This window comes from Talpa europaea, assembly GCF_964194135.1.
Source record: "Talpa europaea genome assembly, chromosome: 3".
In the NCBI taxonomy this organism is placed as follows: domain Eukaryota; kingdom Metazoa; phylum Chordata; class Mammalia; order Eulipotyphla; family Talpidae; genus Talpa; species Talpa europaea.
In genome coordinates this window covers 142435927-142453412 of record NC_140069.1, presented here as the reverse complement: position 1 = coordinate 142453412, position 17486 = coordinate 142435927, and the positions used below count along the sequence as shown (strand labels likewise).

The window sequence follows — 17486 nt, the reverse complement described above, 5'->3', positions numbered from 1 at the left end:
CCCATGACACAGCAGCCGCCACTGTCCACTGCTGACCCACTCAACATACGGCAGCACATGAATACAGAGCTTCTTTAAAAACCAGCCTGTCCCATCCAGGTCTGCAAAAGACGCCAGGGCCTTGGGGAATGGGATTTGCATTTGCCTAAATAGAATTACTATTATCAAGATGAAGAGAAATCCAGGGCAACACTGAACGAGAGATGCTTCAGAGCAAATCAAGTGTCCAGCGGCATGAGGTTCAGAATATAGAACAGCAGGGCATTTTAAAAAGCAGGAAATGATATAAATTTATGACGATGACCTAATATAAAGTAAATTGCCTTTTCTTGGCAAAATACTTTGACGCAAAAAAAAAAAAAATCAATGGAAATAATTCAGATACTGCAGTCTCCCATAAAAGCAGCAAATCTGTCAAAGCTCTTTGAAGGCCCACAACCGCTTCTACTCAGAATAAACATCACCTGTAGAAATTCCCAGCAACTCCAGGAAGGGGCCTTTAATATCATCTCTGTGTATATACAAATTTACCAAAACAACAAACTTTTTTCGTCATTGTATCACCTGTTCATTGCCTGACTTCTACTTCTACTTGCTAATATTTTTAAATATTGCAAGTGGAATGTCTCTGATTTGGTTTGCAAAAATCTGAGCACGATAACTGCCTCTTGAGAGAAGGACTAGAGGTCTGAAAGACAAGGGTGGGAGAAGAGGGACTAGACAAGATCCCCAAATCAGAATTAATTAGTGATTTTCCATGACGCTGACACCATTGTCATTATCCATCACAGACGACCACTCTCAGCTCACCTGAGGAACAGGTGTGCCCAGCTGTTCCCGAAGCCAGCTCTCACCAAGCCCCTGGCTCAGGGGCTGCTCAGAGAACTGGCCCTGGGGCTTGTATTTCTTAGTCTTCTTGCCTGCTTTTCCATTATTTCACTCCTCGAGAACAGGAACTATGGATTTCCCTCAGGATCCTGTGCCCCAAGTAATGTGTCTGACGTAGATGGCACTCAGCAGGTGTTGTTGGAATAAACACAGTGAAGCTTTCATCATACAATGATTTTTAAATGACCCCTGCCATACATTCATTACTTTCACTTATTTTATAGAAAGGTGTTCTTAAACCAAAAATAAACCCTAAACATCTGACTGCAAAAGAGAGGCTACAGAGGGGTAGAGGAGGGTGGAGAGGATGGGGAAGAGGGCGCACTGGGCTGTGGTGGAGGACTTGGGGTGACTTGCTGGTGGGTGTGGTGTGATGATATACATTTCTGATCATATACAGTGTTGTAAACCAATGTGAGCTCAAAAAAATTTTTTTTAAGTTTTATTTAAGAAAACAAACCAAAAAAACTATTAAGAAAAAAAAAACTGTAATACTCAGAAATCCCTAAATGTAAGTCTTATGAGGGCAGGAATTGCATTTGTTTTATTAATTTCTGTCTCTCAAGCAGACCTGGGATAAAACCTGGCACACTGTAGGTGCTCAATAAATGTGCAGAACGAAGATCCTTGGATATAAAACATTGTACACTGACCAGTAATCCCTCTCTGTTATGTTTTCATTTTTCTTTGAAAATTAATTAATTTACTTTAGTTGTGGTAAAATATACATAACATAAATTTTATTATTTTAATCACTTTTATGTGTTTCTTTCAGTCATTAAGTATACCCACATGATTGTGTAGCCATCAGCTTGCTTTACTAAATTTTTACATTTATAATCCTAATCTGCAATGTGGCATTACCAGTTATTAGAAAAGGTGAATTTTTATTAAGTGATTGCATTTTGCTAAGAAACTACCTGCTTTTAGTTACATGAAAAAATGCTAACATCACTTATAATCAGGGAAATATAAATCAAAACCACAATGAGATACCACCTCACACCAGTAAGAGTGGCCCACATTAAAAAAAAACTAACAATAAATGCTGGCGATGATGTGGAGAAAAAGGAACCCTTTTACATTGCTGGTGGGAATGCAAAGTGCTCCGACCACTATGGAAAACTGTGTGGAGGACCCTCAAATTACTAAAACAATGTATCTAGCATATGACCTGGCGATTCCACTCCTAGGAATCTACCCAAAGAACACAAAAACATTAATTCAAATAGAATGTTTTGAATTATTTAATTCACTCCTATGTTCATTGCAGGACTACTTACAACAGCTAAAATATGTAAACAATCTAAATGCCCATAAACAAAAACAGATTATTGGATCAAGATGTGGGGGGTATATGTGTATATGGGGTGTATGTGTATATGGGGTGTATGTGGGGGGTATATGTGTATATATATATATATATATACACACACACACACATTGTATTGTGTATATATACACTCACACACCCCTACATACACACTGGAACACTACTTAGCAATCTAAAAGATAAACTCATGCCATTTGCAGTAACATGGATGGAGCTGAAAGGGATTATGCTCAGTTAAGTAAGTCAGATGGAAAAAGAAAAATATCAGATGGTTTCACTTATAGGAGGCACACATACAAGGGATCAGGAAATACACATAGAAGAAACCATACAAGGGATTGGTGGGGGCGGGGGGAAGACAAAACTAGCAGGCAAACTATAAATCGGAGCCATTCAGCAGTGGTGGGAGAAGGATAAACAGGGGCGGGAAGAGCACAGGAGTCCATGGTGACAGATCATGGGTGTCCTGGTGGTAGCAATTTTATGGGGACAACACCTGAGAGGGGAACTCAAACATTGTACAGAAATGAAGAGCAATGCAAAAATATATAAATAAAAATTAAAAAAAGAAGCAGCAGCTAGCTGCTTGTCTTCCACCTCTTCCTACTGAATCACAGGCCAGCATTCAGGTGGCTCCTGCACAGATGTCTCTCCATTTTCTCTTTCTCTGCCTTCCCCTGCTTTCCCTAACCTCGCTTCCATTCAACCATTTCCCCTGTTTTCCCTAACCTCGCTTCTCTCAACCATTTGCCTATTTCTTACTCACTATCACTTAAATTTAACTTTCTCATCAAACGTAAGTGTGTGAAAGGGCTTGAAATGTATATAATCTAAATCCATTGTTTTACCTATGAAGAAATAAAGTCATTTTAAGAATGTACACATTCTCTTAAAAACGGGAGACTGAGGGGGCACCCAGGACTAGAGTGGAGGATTGTTTGGATGGTGGGCATGGGGTGATACCTACATTTGCAGAGTTGTGATCCTATATCCCTAATACAGATAGTGTTGTAAACCAATGTTACCGCAATAAACATTTTTTAAAGCAGATATCCAACCAAGATGTTAGAATAAATTGTTCCACTATTTACCCACGAACTCATGTGCTCCCTCCTCTCTGTGTGTTGTTTGGAGTAAGTAGCTATAAAAATATCTTCATCTAAATAACCATGTATGATTCTGCCACCTAACACTTAGATGTATGTGTTCGTGTGTGTGTGTGTGTGTGTGTGTGTGTGTGTGTGGTCAAGCTACCTCAGAAATATTTCTAATTCTACCTGAAGGCCTAGAATTACCTATTAATAGCAGAGAGGAAATATTTTTAACTGACAATCCAACATGGAATACACTGAATCAATGCTCTAGTTGATCCTTACTGACCTGATAATAAAAGAATAAATGAACTGACCTCCTGGAACAGAAATAAGGCTCCTTACTTTGTTGACTCATTAGAGTTCACCCCCGAGTTCCCTGCGCAGGTCATTCTCCATCCCAGTTATGCAAATGTGCCCTGGGAAAGAACTTGTTCCAATCACATATGACAATGAACTTGGGGAAATAAGTGTTAGAATGTCAGCTCTCTGAGGACAAGAATCATATTATGTGTCCTTGTTCTTCCCCAATACTTAGCAGAGGCCTGCACACACAGAGGTGCTCAGCACGTAGCTCTCTCTCCCGCCCATGCATTTGCCCACAGTCAATGGGCTCCTTTCCTAGCCGGCAGCTCTCCCTACCTGTTGTATTTCAGCATGCCTGGGAGAGGAGGAGGGATTAAGAGCGAGTGTACATGTGAGCACAAGAAACAACATGCGTGGAAATGTCCGCTATGCAGAGAGACTATATATAAAGACCACAGGTGTTTGTATGTGCTCGCTGGTGAGCAGGTAAATCCTTTCCATTTGATGAAACTAAAACTAATGGAACTGTTTAATTTGTCCTTCCTCCCACTGGTACTGGCTGCAGGGAAAGGTAGTCAGACAGGCACTCACTACCTCTTGTTCTACCATACACTGATTTGTTTCTTGATTGTTATTTTATATCATGTAAGTTTATTTATTGCCTCAATCCCTGGGATGTAAACTTCTCCTTGATGCCTAGAGCGTGAGCCCTCTAAATATTTATGAAACAATGAGTATGTCCTTCATGTCTGTCACCTCAGCATCTACTATGGTGAACAAAATAAATACCCAGAATTCAGGTGGCAAAATGTATATGAGCTTCTGTCAGCAGGTCTCAAACAAAGCACAGTGTGTGAACCCCTTAGAATGTTCTTCCTCCTCACTGCTGAGCAAGGTTCTCAAGCAGGTCTCACCTGGGTGAGATTCTAAAATTCTTCTCTTTTTCAGAAAGAAATCAATGTGGAATCAATGTGGAATTAATATACCAGCCTCTTCTCCACTCACCCCATTACTAACAGCTCTATGGGGACAGTCCAGGGCCATGGGTACATTCCTAATCCTGGAGCCAGATTTTGAACTCTGCTACCTTTAGTTCCTTACCATGAAACTCCGCAAGTTAATGAAACTTTATGTTCCTCGGCTTCCTCAACTCTAGAATTGAAGAGATCAATCTAGGGATTAATAATAATAATAATACCCACCTCAATGCACTATGGATAAATTAGCTAATATGTGTAAAGAAGAGTGCCTGGCACCAAATTTGGTTAAGAATATAACTTTCCCCAGGCCATCAACTTCACCAGTTACTTCTTAGGGAGTTGGAGAAAGGATGTGATTATTTTGTGAGTCAAAGATAGAAATCTTAATATAAATTTAGTATAAGTGACCATGAAGTAAGACCTTCTGCCCAAAACATTCAAGTAGTAAAGTTTCTTAGAGTGTAGAAAAATATACTCAAACTTGAGTCCAAGTTATCAAGTTTAGTTACCCTCATCTGAAATGGAGCATAAGCTTATTCTTTTCAGAGGCAGTAGACACCACATAGCACTGTCCAACAGAACTTGTTTGTGGTAGTGGGAATGTTCTATCACCTGTCCTGTCCAATAAGATAGCCAATGACCACATGTGGCTACTGAGCAATTGTAATATATGCCAGTGAGACAATGGAAGTGAAATGTTTACTTGATGTAACACTGGTTATTTTTTTAAAGATTTATTCATTTATGCATACAAGAACTGGGGTATATAGGCCGGAGGTGCAGGGGAGGGGGTGAGAGAATTCACCAGAGACAGAGTGGGAAATAGAGCAGGCAGAACGACAGAAATACACTACCGAGGGGAGCAGCGGGCAAGGCAGGAGAGGTCTGTTGCGCCATGTGGGTCAGCTCCCTGGCCGGCCGGGATCCAACTTGTGCTGCAGAGGCTGCAGATAGCTTCATAGTGCTGTGCTTAACCCGCTGGGCCGGAACACTGGTTATTTTGAATTTAAATAGCCATGTGAGGGCCTCCCCCGGTGGCGCAGCGGTTGAGCGCTGGGTTGCGAAGCTGCCCGTGTCCTCTGCGACGCCGGTTCGATCCCCGGCTGCTCCCCAGCCACCAGAGGAGGGTCCCACATGGCGCCCAGACCTCTCCTGCCGCCCGCTGCTCCCCTCAGCAGTGTACTTCGGTCCTTCTGCCTGCTCTGCTCCCCACTCTGGCTCTGGTGGATTCTCTCACCCTCCCGCGCTTCTGACTGTACCCAGTGCATGTATAAACAAAAGAAACAAACAAATAAAATAAATAAATAAATAAATAAACATGCCTCTATAAAAAAAAAATAAATAAATAGCCATGTGAGACTAGTGGTTGCTCCATTGGGTGGCGTAGCTACAGGGGAGTTGAGAGCACAGTCCCTGGCTGCTCTTCAATTCCTGCCTCACCATGGAAGTCAATACTTAGGCCAAACCACTGTGTCACACCTCCATGACTGTGCACATGCCAGCTCTTTACCCGATATGCCCTTCCACTTCCGAACTTTATCAAAATCTTGTTTCAATTTTATTTCTTCAGCGCAATGTTCAGTAAATCCCTCCCCTGCCTTACCTTTGCCAACCCCTGCCTATCATTGCCTCGTCTCTGTCCCTCTAAATCTGTTTCTGTCCTTCTTGCCACCTGTAGCTGTATACTCTCTGAGAATAACAGACAAAGAGAATATTAAGTGTCAGGTATTGTTCAGCCTTCATCCTAGCGATTAGTGCCCCACACATAATACATGTGCAGTAAATGTTTACTGAGTTTATTGTTTATTTGTGAATATATGCAGTTTTACTAAAATCAACTTCAGAATATTGACAACCATTCATGTTTATGGGAACTATTCAGGTTAAACTCTGTTATAAAGCATATTTTCAAATAATAAAAAATTTCTTAGAATCTCAATGGAAGGTCTATTTATTTTATCACTATAATATTCCATTCAAATCAAAGAATATAATGTTCCCCTAGATTTTCCTGGAACACAATCCTACCTGTAGCTCTCTTCCTAAGTATCTGGAAGTTTCTTGGATTTCAGAAACTAATCCTGTCATTGATCTGTCCCCAGCACTTGCAGTGACTTATTTGCTAGGGATACATGGATGAAGTTGAAAAGTAAGTGGACAATAGGACCTGATGGTGGACACAGTCTTATGGGAACGTAAGGGTCATCTGTCCTTGCTATACCCTCACCCAACGCTACATCCAAGAAGGAAATCATTCTATCATATCTAATGTCAGCAATGATTGTGGGTGATTGTGTGCATACTCAATGACATATATTTTAAAAGAATGGTATTTTTCCTATTCTTTAGCAAAACTTTTACTAAAGAAATCTTCCTTGTTAAATTATGTAGCCTCTATTGTAAGATTAACCTGCCCTGAGAATGAGAGTGGGTCATCTTGTTTTTCACCAGTTTTCTGATTAATCTTTTATTTGGAGTTCCACATAAATGTTTTAACAATTAGAATAAGCTCTTGATGGATATTATGCTATAACTATAGTATAGTAGGTTTCTGTGAACCTAGTTTGTATGAGGTATAACCCAAGTACCAAGCATAGGGTGGATGTACTTGACAAATGATTACCTTCCCTGCCCTCTAGAAACTTACAGTTCAGTGAGACAAACAACAAATACACAGTGGCCAAATATGTATATTTCTAGGGACACTCGTGACAGAAGGACGTGAATCCAAAGGACTTTATCTTCAAATCAGAAATCTGAGTTTTGTTTCCCCATTAATTATGTGGTTTTGTTAGACTTTAAAATGCACAGGCAGCACTTTCTAATGTAATGAACATTGATTTAACAAATGATTGAGTTCTCTGGAGCTGTATGATCATTTAGATAAATATCTATTTTTCCCATGATACTGACAAGTTTTAAACAGTCCTTTCTCTAGCCTCCCTGCCCCCTGCCCAACACATATCTCCCAGAATTTTAATCTGTGAAGATGTTTCCAAAAAAAAAAAAAACCCAAAGATCTAAGATATCTTTCAAGGTTGCTAATGAATATCATGAGATAAGTATCTTTCCCTAAGATGCCCCGAATTTAAATACAGGGGTATCGATTTCTTTTTTTACCTTTCTTATCAAATCTGCCCATCTAGGAAGAACATTGATTAGGCCCAGAAATTATATTCTGTATGTTAATGGAATTGGTCTTGAATTAACTATCTAAAATGCACTGATTTCCAAAATGTGTCTATTGCTGCTTTCAAAAAGAAGACCAGGCTTTCAAAGATCGTGCTTTGAGGTTAAAAATGAAGATAGTGACCTCAAGTCTCTCCAGATTTGTAAGGCTGGCATGCCATCTATCTCAATAATACCTAACAAGAATGTCAAATGGACAGAAACGGCCATGGTAAGTAAGCTGGTGCTTGCAGCTGACAGTGATTGCTGTATTTTGGGTGATGGGAACAGCATTTCCATTAGTTCAAGTGAAATACAATTCCCTGCCAACTCTAGGTATCAGTGTATTCAATCCCCCTGCTGTGCCGTGTCCATTTTCTGTTGCTGCAATTAAAAATCAGTCGATACAAAGTCAAAATGTTGTACATTCTTCCCCTATCCCTTTCCCTGTCACTGTGTTTCCAGCTTCACCGGAAGAACATGTCACTATGGTAACCAATCCCTCTGGTGCACAGACCAAGTCAACCTTTCTAGTCAGATTTCCAAGCAGGACAACATAGAATCAAAGCCCTCAATTGAAGCACCAGAAGCCATGAATTCCCTGCCCCTTTTTCTAAGTGGGGTTACCTAATACCAGACAGAAGGGTACCTGTCATGTTCTAGGAGACACTGTAGGAAGAAAATTCAAGAATGTCCTTCAGCAAGTCCTACCAGTGTTGATCTGATATTATTAACATGAATTCTTCCTCACATTTAGCTAACCTCCTACCGTTCCAATTTTAGGGACATCAGAAAATGATGGATAAAATAACACTTTATCAATCTGAGGATCTGAAAATTGTTATAGTCACCATTGTCAAAAACTGTTCTACTTCCTCTTGCTTTCCTACTCCTCAGTCCAAACCCAGGTTGTTCTCTTCTAGAATCCTCCCACCTCCTGCACATCTTTACAAAGTTGTAGAGCTCCAAATGGATCACCCGGCTCTAACAGTAGCCTAACCATAAAGCAGATGGGCTCTTTACAGCATTAACACTCTCATAATTAAATCAGCTACAATCCCTAGTCATACTATGGAAGCTACAAAACAAACATTAAGATGGATTCTCTTCCTGGACCTACCTCTCCTAAATCTAAACTGGCCAACTAGACCATACCCGCTGCTTCTCAATCTTAAACAAATGACTTCTTTTTCCAAGTTAACATTTTGTCTAATCAATGTCAACATTTTTTTTATAAATCAAAATACCTCAATTTTCACAAATACTATTTTTTAAACAGCTGCACACCTACATTCTAATATTAAGAAACATCACAGCACTTTACATATAATATCATTCCCACCTTGGCATCACCATTTATTTTGGTAGTTAAAGGGAATGATACCTAAAGGGGGAAGGGGAAGACCCATAAATTTGCACCACATCTTTCGACCTGCACGTACCAGGGAAGAAATCTTCTTCAGAGCAACATTACTATACATCCAAACACCATTTCAGTGGGCTGAAGAACAGGATGGTCCCCAAAATATAAATCACACAAGATTTACAAATTGCATCAGATGAGCAGACTATAAAATGTGTGCGACCATACTAAAGTAGCAAATAAATATTTATCATTAGCAACTGTGGTTTGTTTCTATTTTTGGTATTCTTAAGTATTTTCATATCTATTTTCTGAAAATCGTATCTTTTTCTCTGAAGTGTCCACTTTGGTGTTACCTCGGGAACTGCTCTTTTTGTGCTGATCAGCCCCTGCTAATATTCAAGGTGTCCAATCACTTTCATCAAGCACTTTCTCAAAAGGAGTAAAAAAGGAATTGTGGTACCAGTCAAAATAGGGTGCTACTGGTTAGCAGGCTCTGCGCTGCTCTAGGACAGGGGCTGTGATTTATGGATGTTTATATGACCAATGCCTGCACCATGCCGGGTATACTCAGCACTCTAGCAAACGTTTCTAGCATGAATAAGGCCTTTTCTGGAAGGCATTTCCAATGTTCCTTGGTGAATCAGTTCAACATGTAAAATAAAGATTACAATTAGAAGCCTGCCTACCCCGATTCATCATTCTAACGGGTTTCCCTGCACAGTGTTAATGAATTCCCCACCTTTTCGGAGACTAATTAATGAAGGGTCCTGCATTAAAACCTCGGACCATGAGATTCCACGGGAATCCCAACAGAAACGCAAGCCAAGAGGCCGGGTAAACCATGTTCCACCACCAGCTGCTGGGCGGCAAGTTCTGGTCACTTCCAAAGGCTCAGCGGGGCCTGCACAACCAGACCTCCAGAAACCAGGAGAACCAGACAAACTGTGGCCAGGAGGAGGCGGAGGGGGTGGCCGGGCCTAGAGGCGCCGGGCTCTCCGCAGCGCCACGCCTCGCGCCTCGCGCTTACCTTTCCGAATCAGGGCGGCGATCTCCTGGTCGAAGCCCTGCCGGTGGCACTTCCTCCAGAGACCCATGTTGGTGGAGTTGTACTGCCGGCTGCACTCGTCGGCCGGGCTCATGGCGAAGAGCTGCCGGCGGTTCCGGGCCCGGAGGAGTTTGCCCTCCCAGCGATCCAGGCGCGAGCGGCTCGCGCGCAGCGGCAAGTTGTTGTTGTTGTTGTAAATGAAGCCGGGGTCGACCCGGCGGGTGTTGAAGGCCTTGCACCTGTCCCTGTGCTTCCTGGCGTCCGTCTCGTACCAGTGGTCGGAGCAGATGGCCACGGCCAGCATGCCGAGGGCGCAGAGCGCTAGCGAGAGGCCCGTGTAGAGCAGTAACCTTCCGGCAGCCATGCCTCCGCCTCGCGCCTACACCATGGGCATGATCCGCGCGGCCTCGCCTTCCCTCCGCGCGCCCGGAACAAAGCGGCGGGCGGCCGAGCCGGGGAGGGGGGTGGGCTGGAGGGGGCTCGTGCGGCGGCGCCCCCCGGCCCCCGCTTGCCGGTGCGCGGCCAGGGACTGCGGGGCTGGGGGCGGGAGCCTAAAAAGTTCTGATTCCGGGGTGCTCCGGCGGGCTCCCGGGCATCCTCGGGGGCCGGGGCAGCCTCCCGCGGCGGCGAGCAGGGCAAGGTCGCCTCCCGCCGCTTCCCCGCCCCGCTCCGAACCCGCCGCCCCGGCGCGCGGCCGGGCTTCGGGCACCGCTGCCCTCGGGCCGGGAACTAAGCGCCCAGCGCCCTGGGCGGCTGAGGGGCTGCCGGGCTTCCTTTGTGCGGAGGAGCGACGGGGCCGAGCGGCCCGGCTCTCTCTGCGGGGAGGGAGGGAGGGTGGCGGCTATCTGCGGGCGCTGCTGGACCGCGGGCGGCGAAACATCCGCGCTGCGGCCGGTCCACGGGGGCCGCCTCCAGTGCCAGGGCCGGCTGCCCCGAGTCCCGCCCGGATCGCCTTCGCGGCGGCTCTCGCCTTCCGGCTGCAGGAGGAGAAGCGCGCTTGCTCTCTGGGTTGGGTCTTTCTAAAACCCACGTTCTCCGGTCACGAGCAAGTCCCTTGCTCCGCTGGCCAAGGACCGAGCTGCGCTTAGAGGAGGGGCCGCGGGCGCCTGGTCGCGGCCGGCCTTTCCCGGAGAGCTCCTGGGTCGTCGGCCTCCGGTCTCGCCATGCAAGCGGCCCCTCGGGCCAGCGGCGCGGTCCCCCGATCGGCGTTACGGGACAAGTCCTGGCCCCAGGTTTGCGACGAGCGGGCGGCCGCTGGCAAGTGCCAAGGGTGGGCTGCGCCACGGAGGGCGCACCGGGCAGGGCGCGCGGCTGGGCGCGCGGGGCTGGGCGCACGGAGCCTTCAACACCATGGACAGCTCGCGCGGCGGCAGCGCGGCGCCCGCCCGGCCACCTGCCCCGGCGTCACGCCGCGGTCCCCGGCGCGGTCTCCTCCTGTGGGGAGTGTCCGCCAGGCCCCTCCAGAGGCGCCTCTCCGCGACGCCTCCTCCTCACTTCATCTGGTTCCCGGGTGGCCCCGGAAACGCGCTGCCCAGGTGCAGAGAAAACACTGCAGGCGCGAAGAAAACGCCGGCCCCGGCCCCTCCAAACAGTGCGCCCCCTTCTCCCGCCACCTGCGCCCCGGCACTCTCGCGCCACTGGGGTCAGCCTCGGTGCCCGACTGGGGTCAGCCGCTCTCGGATTGCACCATTTTCTTCGCAGCCCACCCAGAAGCGGAGGTGCCGCCTCCCTCCGCGGCGCGCGCAGGTCCCGGCCGCCGAGTCCCACGACCCGGCTCCGCGCGCCCGGGGCGGCCGCGGGGAGCGCCGAGGGTGGGGGAGGGAGGCTGGGCCGTCCGGTGCCCTCCCCGGCCGCCTCCCTAGGTGCGGCGGCTCCCGGGCCTCGCGCGCCGGGCGGGCGGTGGGGACCGAGCGCCCAGGCTGCGCCCGGCGGGCTCGCGAAGTGGCATCGCCCGGGTGCGGGCGCCGGAAGGGGCCGCGGCCGCGCTCGCTGCTCGGGCGCCGGGCGCTGCAGCCTTGGCTAAAACCCACCGCCGAGAACCCGGAGCGCGCAGCCAAAAGCTAGTGATGTCATCCGTGCAACGTGAGCCTCATCTCTTATTTTTCTCGCCTCCTTAAAGATAAACTGCACCATTTCACAGGCATGGGATGGCGAAGCCTTATTCTTTGACCAGGCAAGTCAATGGTGTCTGGGTAGGTATGTGCCCGACCACATCCATATTTATGCACATATACATGCGTGTGGCATGTAGCATGTTCACGTGCATCGTTATACATTCACAGAGGTTGCCCCTGTCTCCTGTCTCTCTTTTCAGGAGTGGAAAATTCCCCCAGATCGACCACAGTTCCTAAAGACTGCTTATTGAGGAGTCGGCGTTCAACCGGCCTGAGTGAGTTCCCTGCACCCCTGGTTCTGGTCACGGGTGTCTTGGATCGTATCTGATCGTTGCTTCCCCCAGAAAGCCACAGGCGCTACCTCGCTAGCTGCAGGCGTGTGCGCCCCGGGGCTGAGCGGACCCACGAGGGGAGCAACGCCAGTGCAGGCCAGCCCCGAGCCTGGACCAGACACCCCGACACACACACACCCCGACACCTGTCTCCACCTCGCTCCTCGGCAGGAAAAGAAAAAAAAAATTTTGGACGTATATTTTCAGGCTAAGATGGGGGCGCTCACGGGGGGTGGGGGCGGTATTTAATGGATATTTGGAGAAGGCTCAGGACCCGCGCTCTGGGGCGGTAGGGTTCCTGGCAACCCGGGTGCGGGATTTGGCCTTATGGGGGTAGCGGCTCGACTAAGGCTCGGTGGGGGTCCTGGGAGTGTGGGACCCCAGACCGTGAGCGGGTGGACGCGAGTCCTGCTGGCTCCCAGCCCTCCCCGGCTCTCCACCCTGCTCACGTGAGGCGGCGCCGCAAGGCTGGGAGCCTCCCTCCCAGGTTGAAACCCGGGGCGTTCACTCTCCTGCTCGCCCCCCACTGTCACCCTCACTCCACAGCCGAGGCCCGCACTGCCGCGGCAAGGGCGGCCCTGGGGAGAAGACTGTCCGGCACCCCGCTTCGCCCACCCCGGCCTGCGCGCCCAGAAGGAGCGCACCTCCACCATATTCTTTTTGTCTTTTTTTCCTCCTTCCTGCATTTTGAAAATCGCGAACCAGGCGTTTCAGTGCCATCTAGTGGGGGAGGGGCGTGCCTCGCTTCCCGGGCCTGGATGCTGCCAGAGGAGCTGCTGAGGGGACCGCTGAGCCCGAGGGTGTCCGCTGGGTTCTCGTCCCTGGCTGGTCGAGGGCCTGTTAGGCAGGTGCCGTCTCCCAGATCCCAGCCCCCAGGACGAGGTGGGGGAGCCAAGTGACTCTGGCCACGTTGTCTTCTCAGCCGTCTGTCTGTCTTCCTCTTACTAGTTCTTCCTCCCGCAGCGGGAAGAATTTGGGAACAAGTGCAAATACTTTACACACATAAAATGTCTTAAATTTCTGGACTTGTTTTCTTCTGTCAAGCCCAGAGCACTTTTAGGCTAACAGGATGTCTGCTTTGACAACACGGAGGAGGCAGAGGTGAAATGACATCTACAAGGTCACTCAAGAAGTTGGGGGGCAGCGGAGAGAGGTGCCCCCCCCCATATCTCTGCAAGCCCAGCCCCTCACCATTCTGGATACCTGTTCATTTTCTCCTTGTCTTCCCTCCCTCTCCCAGGATCCCACCCTTTCTTGTTCTTGCCTTCTACCTGCACCCAAAGGGTGCCTCGCCCCCTCCTCCCTCAAGCTTTGGCACCAGGCCTGGGATGGGGACCCGCTGAGGGAGGAACCCACTGTCCTCCTCTGTGCTGAGCATCACTAAAACTCAAAAGCCAGTGAAATACATTCAGTTGAGGTCTGCTGGGAAGTGCAGTTTTCTTGGATAGCCTACACCATATGGGGATGATCTTGGCCTTGGGGGCTAAAAAGACAGTGGATTCTTTCTCCACACAATATGATGCCATGACTCTCTTTTTGCAATTGAGTCAACTACATTTCTTCCCTTTGGCTTTTTCCAATTCCTTCTAGCTCTTAGCTACAACATCATTATCGCCAATCTATTCCTTCCCTCTCGTACCTACACTGTCCTGGGATCACAGGATCTCAAAGTCAGAAGGGACTTTATAATCAACTACACAATAGTACATGAATCTCCCCTTGAGCATTTCCCCAAAAGTATCTGACTAACTTCTGCTTTCACTTTTGCAGTAATAAGAAATCACTCCCAGAAGGTGTATATGGGGACAGGTCTTCCCTATATACTGAGTCTTACCCTAGTTCTCTATAACCCCACCCATTTGGACAATGAATGTCCACCAGTGCCTGCTTCCTCTTCTACATAAAAGTACTCGCACTTGACATTACCCATTAAGTTCCCCTTAAGACTTCTTCCCTCCAGGCTAAAATCCTTGATTCATTTCCTCCTTGTGCCTGCTCCCCCTGATTTTCTGATACCTCATGATTGTCAGTGCTCCCCGATCAGTGGTCATGTCAGCCCATGAAGAAGAAAATGTGGTCAGTCTGTCGCATTTTCACCTGTCCCATGTAGAATCCTAACTGTCCTTACTCCCACTTCTAGGAGCCTACAAGCCACATCCCTTCTGCATGCCCGCCTGGGGTCATTCTCCAAAACATTAGGATTGTTGACTTGCACTTTATGAAATCCATGTTTTTGAAATTTATAATTCTGTCTACACAAACACACACACACACTTCCTCCCTTTTCTTTTAAGCAATGTTCACATTCCCCAAGCTCCCCCTAAAGTCAACAACAGAGGTTCAGAGATACCATTAAAAGTTATCTCTGTTTCCTGGGGTACAGCTGACCCAGAGCAGATAGACACTTCTATAATTTCTTCACCCATTCTAAACTGTCTTCAGTTATCGTATCTGATCTACCTTCAGTCTGAAAATAACTCCGCTTGACACTGTCAATTGGAAGCAACATGAAAATTGATGAGGTGTGCTTTCTCTTTGCCATCTATCAATATTATATCATCTGCCCAGAGAAAAGTCCACCTATAAATTCTTACCTTGATTTTCTAATGAACTTAGCACACAGCTTGGACATAATTTGTTATGGGTTTGTTTTTGTTTTTTGTTTGTTTGGTTTTTTTTTTGGTATTTTTTTTTATAGAGGCATGTTTTATTTTTTTTTTGTTTGTTTTTATACATGCACTGGGTACAGTCAGAAGAGCGGGAGGGTGAGAGAATTCACCAGAGCCAGAGCGGGGAGCAGAGCAGGCAGAAGGACCAAAGTACACTACTGAGTGGAGCAGAGGGCGGCCGGAGAGGTCTGTGCTCCATGTGGGACCCTCCTCCGGTGGCCGGGGAGCAGCCGGGGATCGAACCCGCGCCGCAGAGGCCGCGGGCAGCTTCGCAACCCAGCGCTCAACCTCTGCGCCACATGATTTGTAACCCAGAGTTAGCCTCTGTTTGAGCCTCTTAACATAGTCCTCCACATCTCTCACTTGCTAGTATTTATGCCTGATTAGGTGCTCTGCTTTCCTTATGACACCTTCTTTCAAAATCGCTGCTCATCAGTGGGTCATCTTGGAAGCTACTTTCCTTCCTTCCTTATTAGGGTCATTATAGAAAAAGACTATTTTCATTTCACCTTAGGGTATCTAAGTACTCTCATTGCTTTTTTTTTTTTTTTTTTTTTGTCCTGCACCACCCTATTAATTTTCTTAAAGGCCACAGTTTTCCTTTACTCAGTTCTGCAGTAGTTTCCTCTTATGTGTGCGGTAAAGCTCAAACCATCACACACACACACACAATCCCCCACAAAGGCTTTAGCTTATTTTCTAAGTGGACCACTGCTCTCCCTGAGGCACACCCTCTCTTCTAACCTGGCAACCCTCTAAACATGTTTTGAAAAACCCCATATTGGCATCATTCCTCCAGCCCATAAAATATTTAACCACTCTGCTTTTTAAAGTTCCTACAATTACAGGTGCCTCATATGAGTAGGTCAAATAAATATCATTTGATCCTCTCACTAGAAGCTGAAAAGATAACCAATGAATCCCAGCAAACATTCTTGATATTTAAACGCTCTTCCTAAACAAGGAATGGTTTAAAATGAATAAGAGTGTCTCCTGTGCAAAGAAATATTTCAAACTAGTAGGAATAAAACAAATCGTACAACAGAAAAATAGGCAAAGGTTATAAAAGACAATTTACAATAAAAGATACTCAAATAGAAAATTAATAAGATTTTTTAAAAATTCAACCTCACTAGTACTCCAGGGAATGCAATTTTTAAAAAACGCTTCTTTTTTACTCATCAGATGGGGATGGGGGGAGATTGCATGTCTGATAATATCAATGTATTGGCCAGGACAGAAGAAAACATGCCCAGTGCACTGTGGGTAGGACTGTAAACTGACACCACATCTCTGGAAAGCAATTTGGTGCAGCTATTAAGATGAAAAATACATGTTTCTTATGAACCAGGAGGTAGAATTTTATGTATCTACCAACAGAAATATTTGCACAAAGGGTAAGGAGTTTTGTGTGCTGCCCAAATTTGTTCCCTAGAGTTTCCATGACAAAGTACCACAAACTAGGCGTCTTTAAGCATGGGGGATTTATTCTCACAGTTCTAGAGACTAGAAGGCCAAATCAAGGGTTTGGCATTACCATGCTCCCTCTGAAGCCTGCAGGGGAGAATTCTGCCTTGCTATATGGCTATAAGGTCAAATTCATTTTTTTTTTAAGATTTATTTATTTATTTATACAAGCACTGGGTACAGTCAGAAGCATGGGAGGGTGAGAGAATTCACCAGAGCCAGAGAGGGGAGCAGAACAGGCAGACTGATGAAGTACACTGCTGAGGGGAGCAGCAGGTGTGGCAGGAGAGATCTGCGCGCCATGTGGGACCCTCACCAGCGGCAGGGGATTGAACCGGTGCTGCAGAGGCTGCAGGCAGCTTCGCAGCCCAGCGCTTAACCGCTGCACCACCGGGGAGGCCCTATAAGGTCAAATTTATATGTGTTTCATCTACAGATAGATTCAAGACATTTCATAAATACCAAAGAACTTCATGACTCTACTCTTGAGGCCACATGGCTAACTGCATGGTTGAATCTTTCCTTGCCACTTCTAGCTTCCACTGGCTGTCACTGATACTCCTTAGATGCCAGCTGCCACACTCCAGTCTTCCTCTGCAGTTTCTCACTTCCTTCTCCTCTGTCTCCAAATCTCCCTCTCCATATGAGAATACCAGTCATAGCAGATTAGGGGCCTACCCTATTCCCAAATGGCCTTATCTTAACTAGTTACATCTACAATGACTCT

At 46.9% G+C, this 17486-nt stretch overlaps 1 protein-coding gene across 1 annotated transcript in view; it reads right to left on the bottom strand.

Moving 5' to 3' along the window:
• Nucleotides 1-10541, bottom strand: part of TMEM178B (transmembrane protein 178B) — a gene marked incomplete at both ends in the record, with an annotated part of 308785 nt that extends 298244 nt beyond the window's left edge. The window contains one exon of the mRNA XM_084230091.1: nucleotides 10160-10541. Within this exon, the coding sequence (XP_084086217.1) occupies nucleotides 10160-10541 (382 nt within the window). The remainder of the gene's footprint in view (nucleotides 1-10159) is intronic.
• Between the last annotated feature and the right edge of the window lie 6945 nt (nucleotides 10542-17486).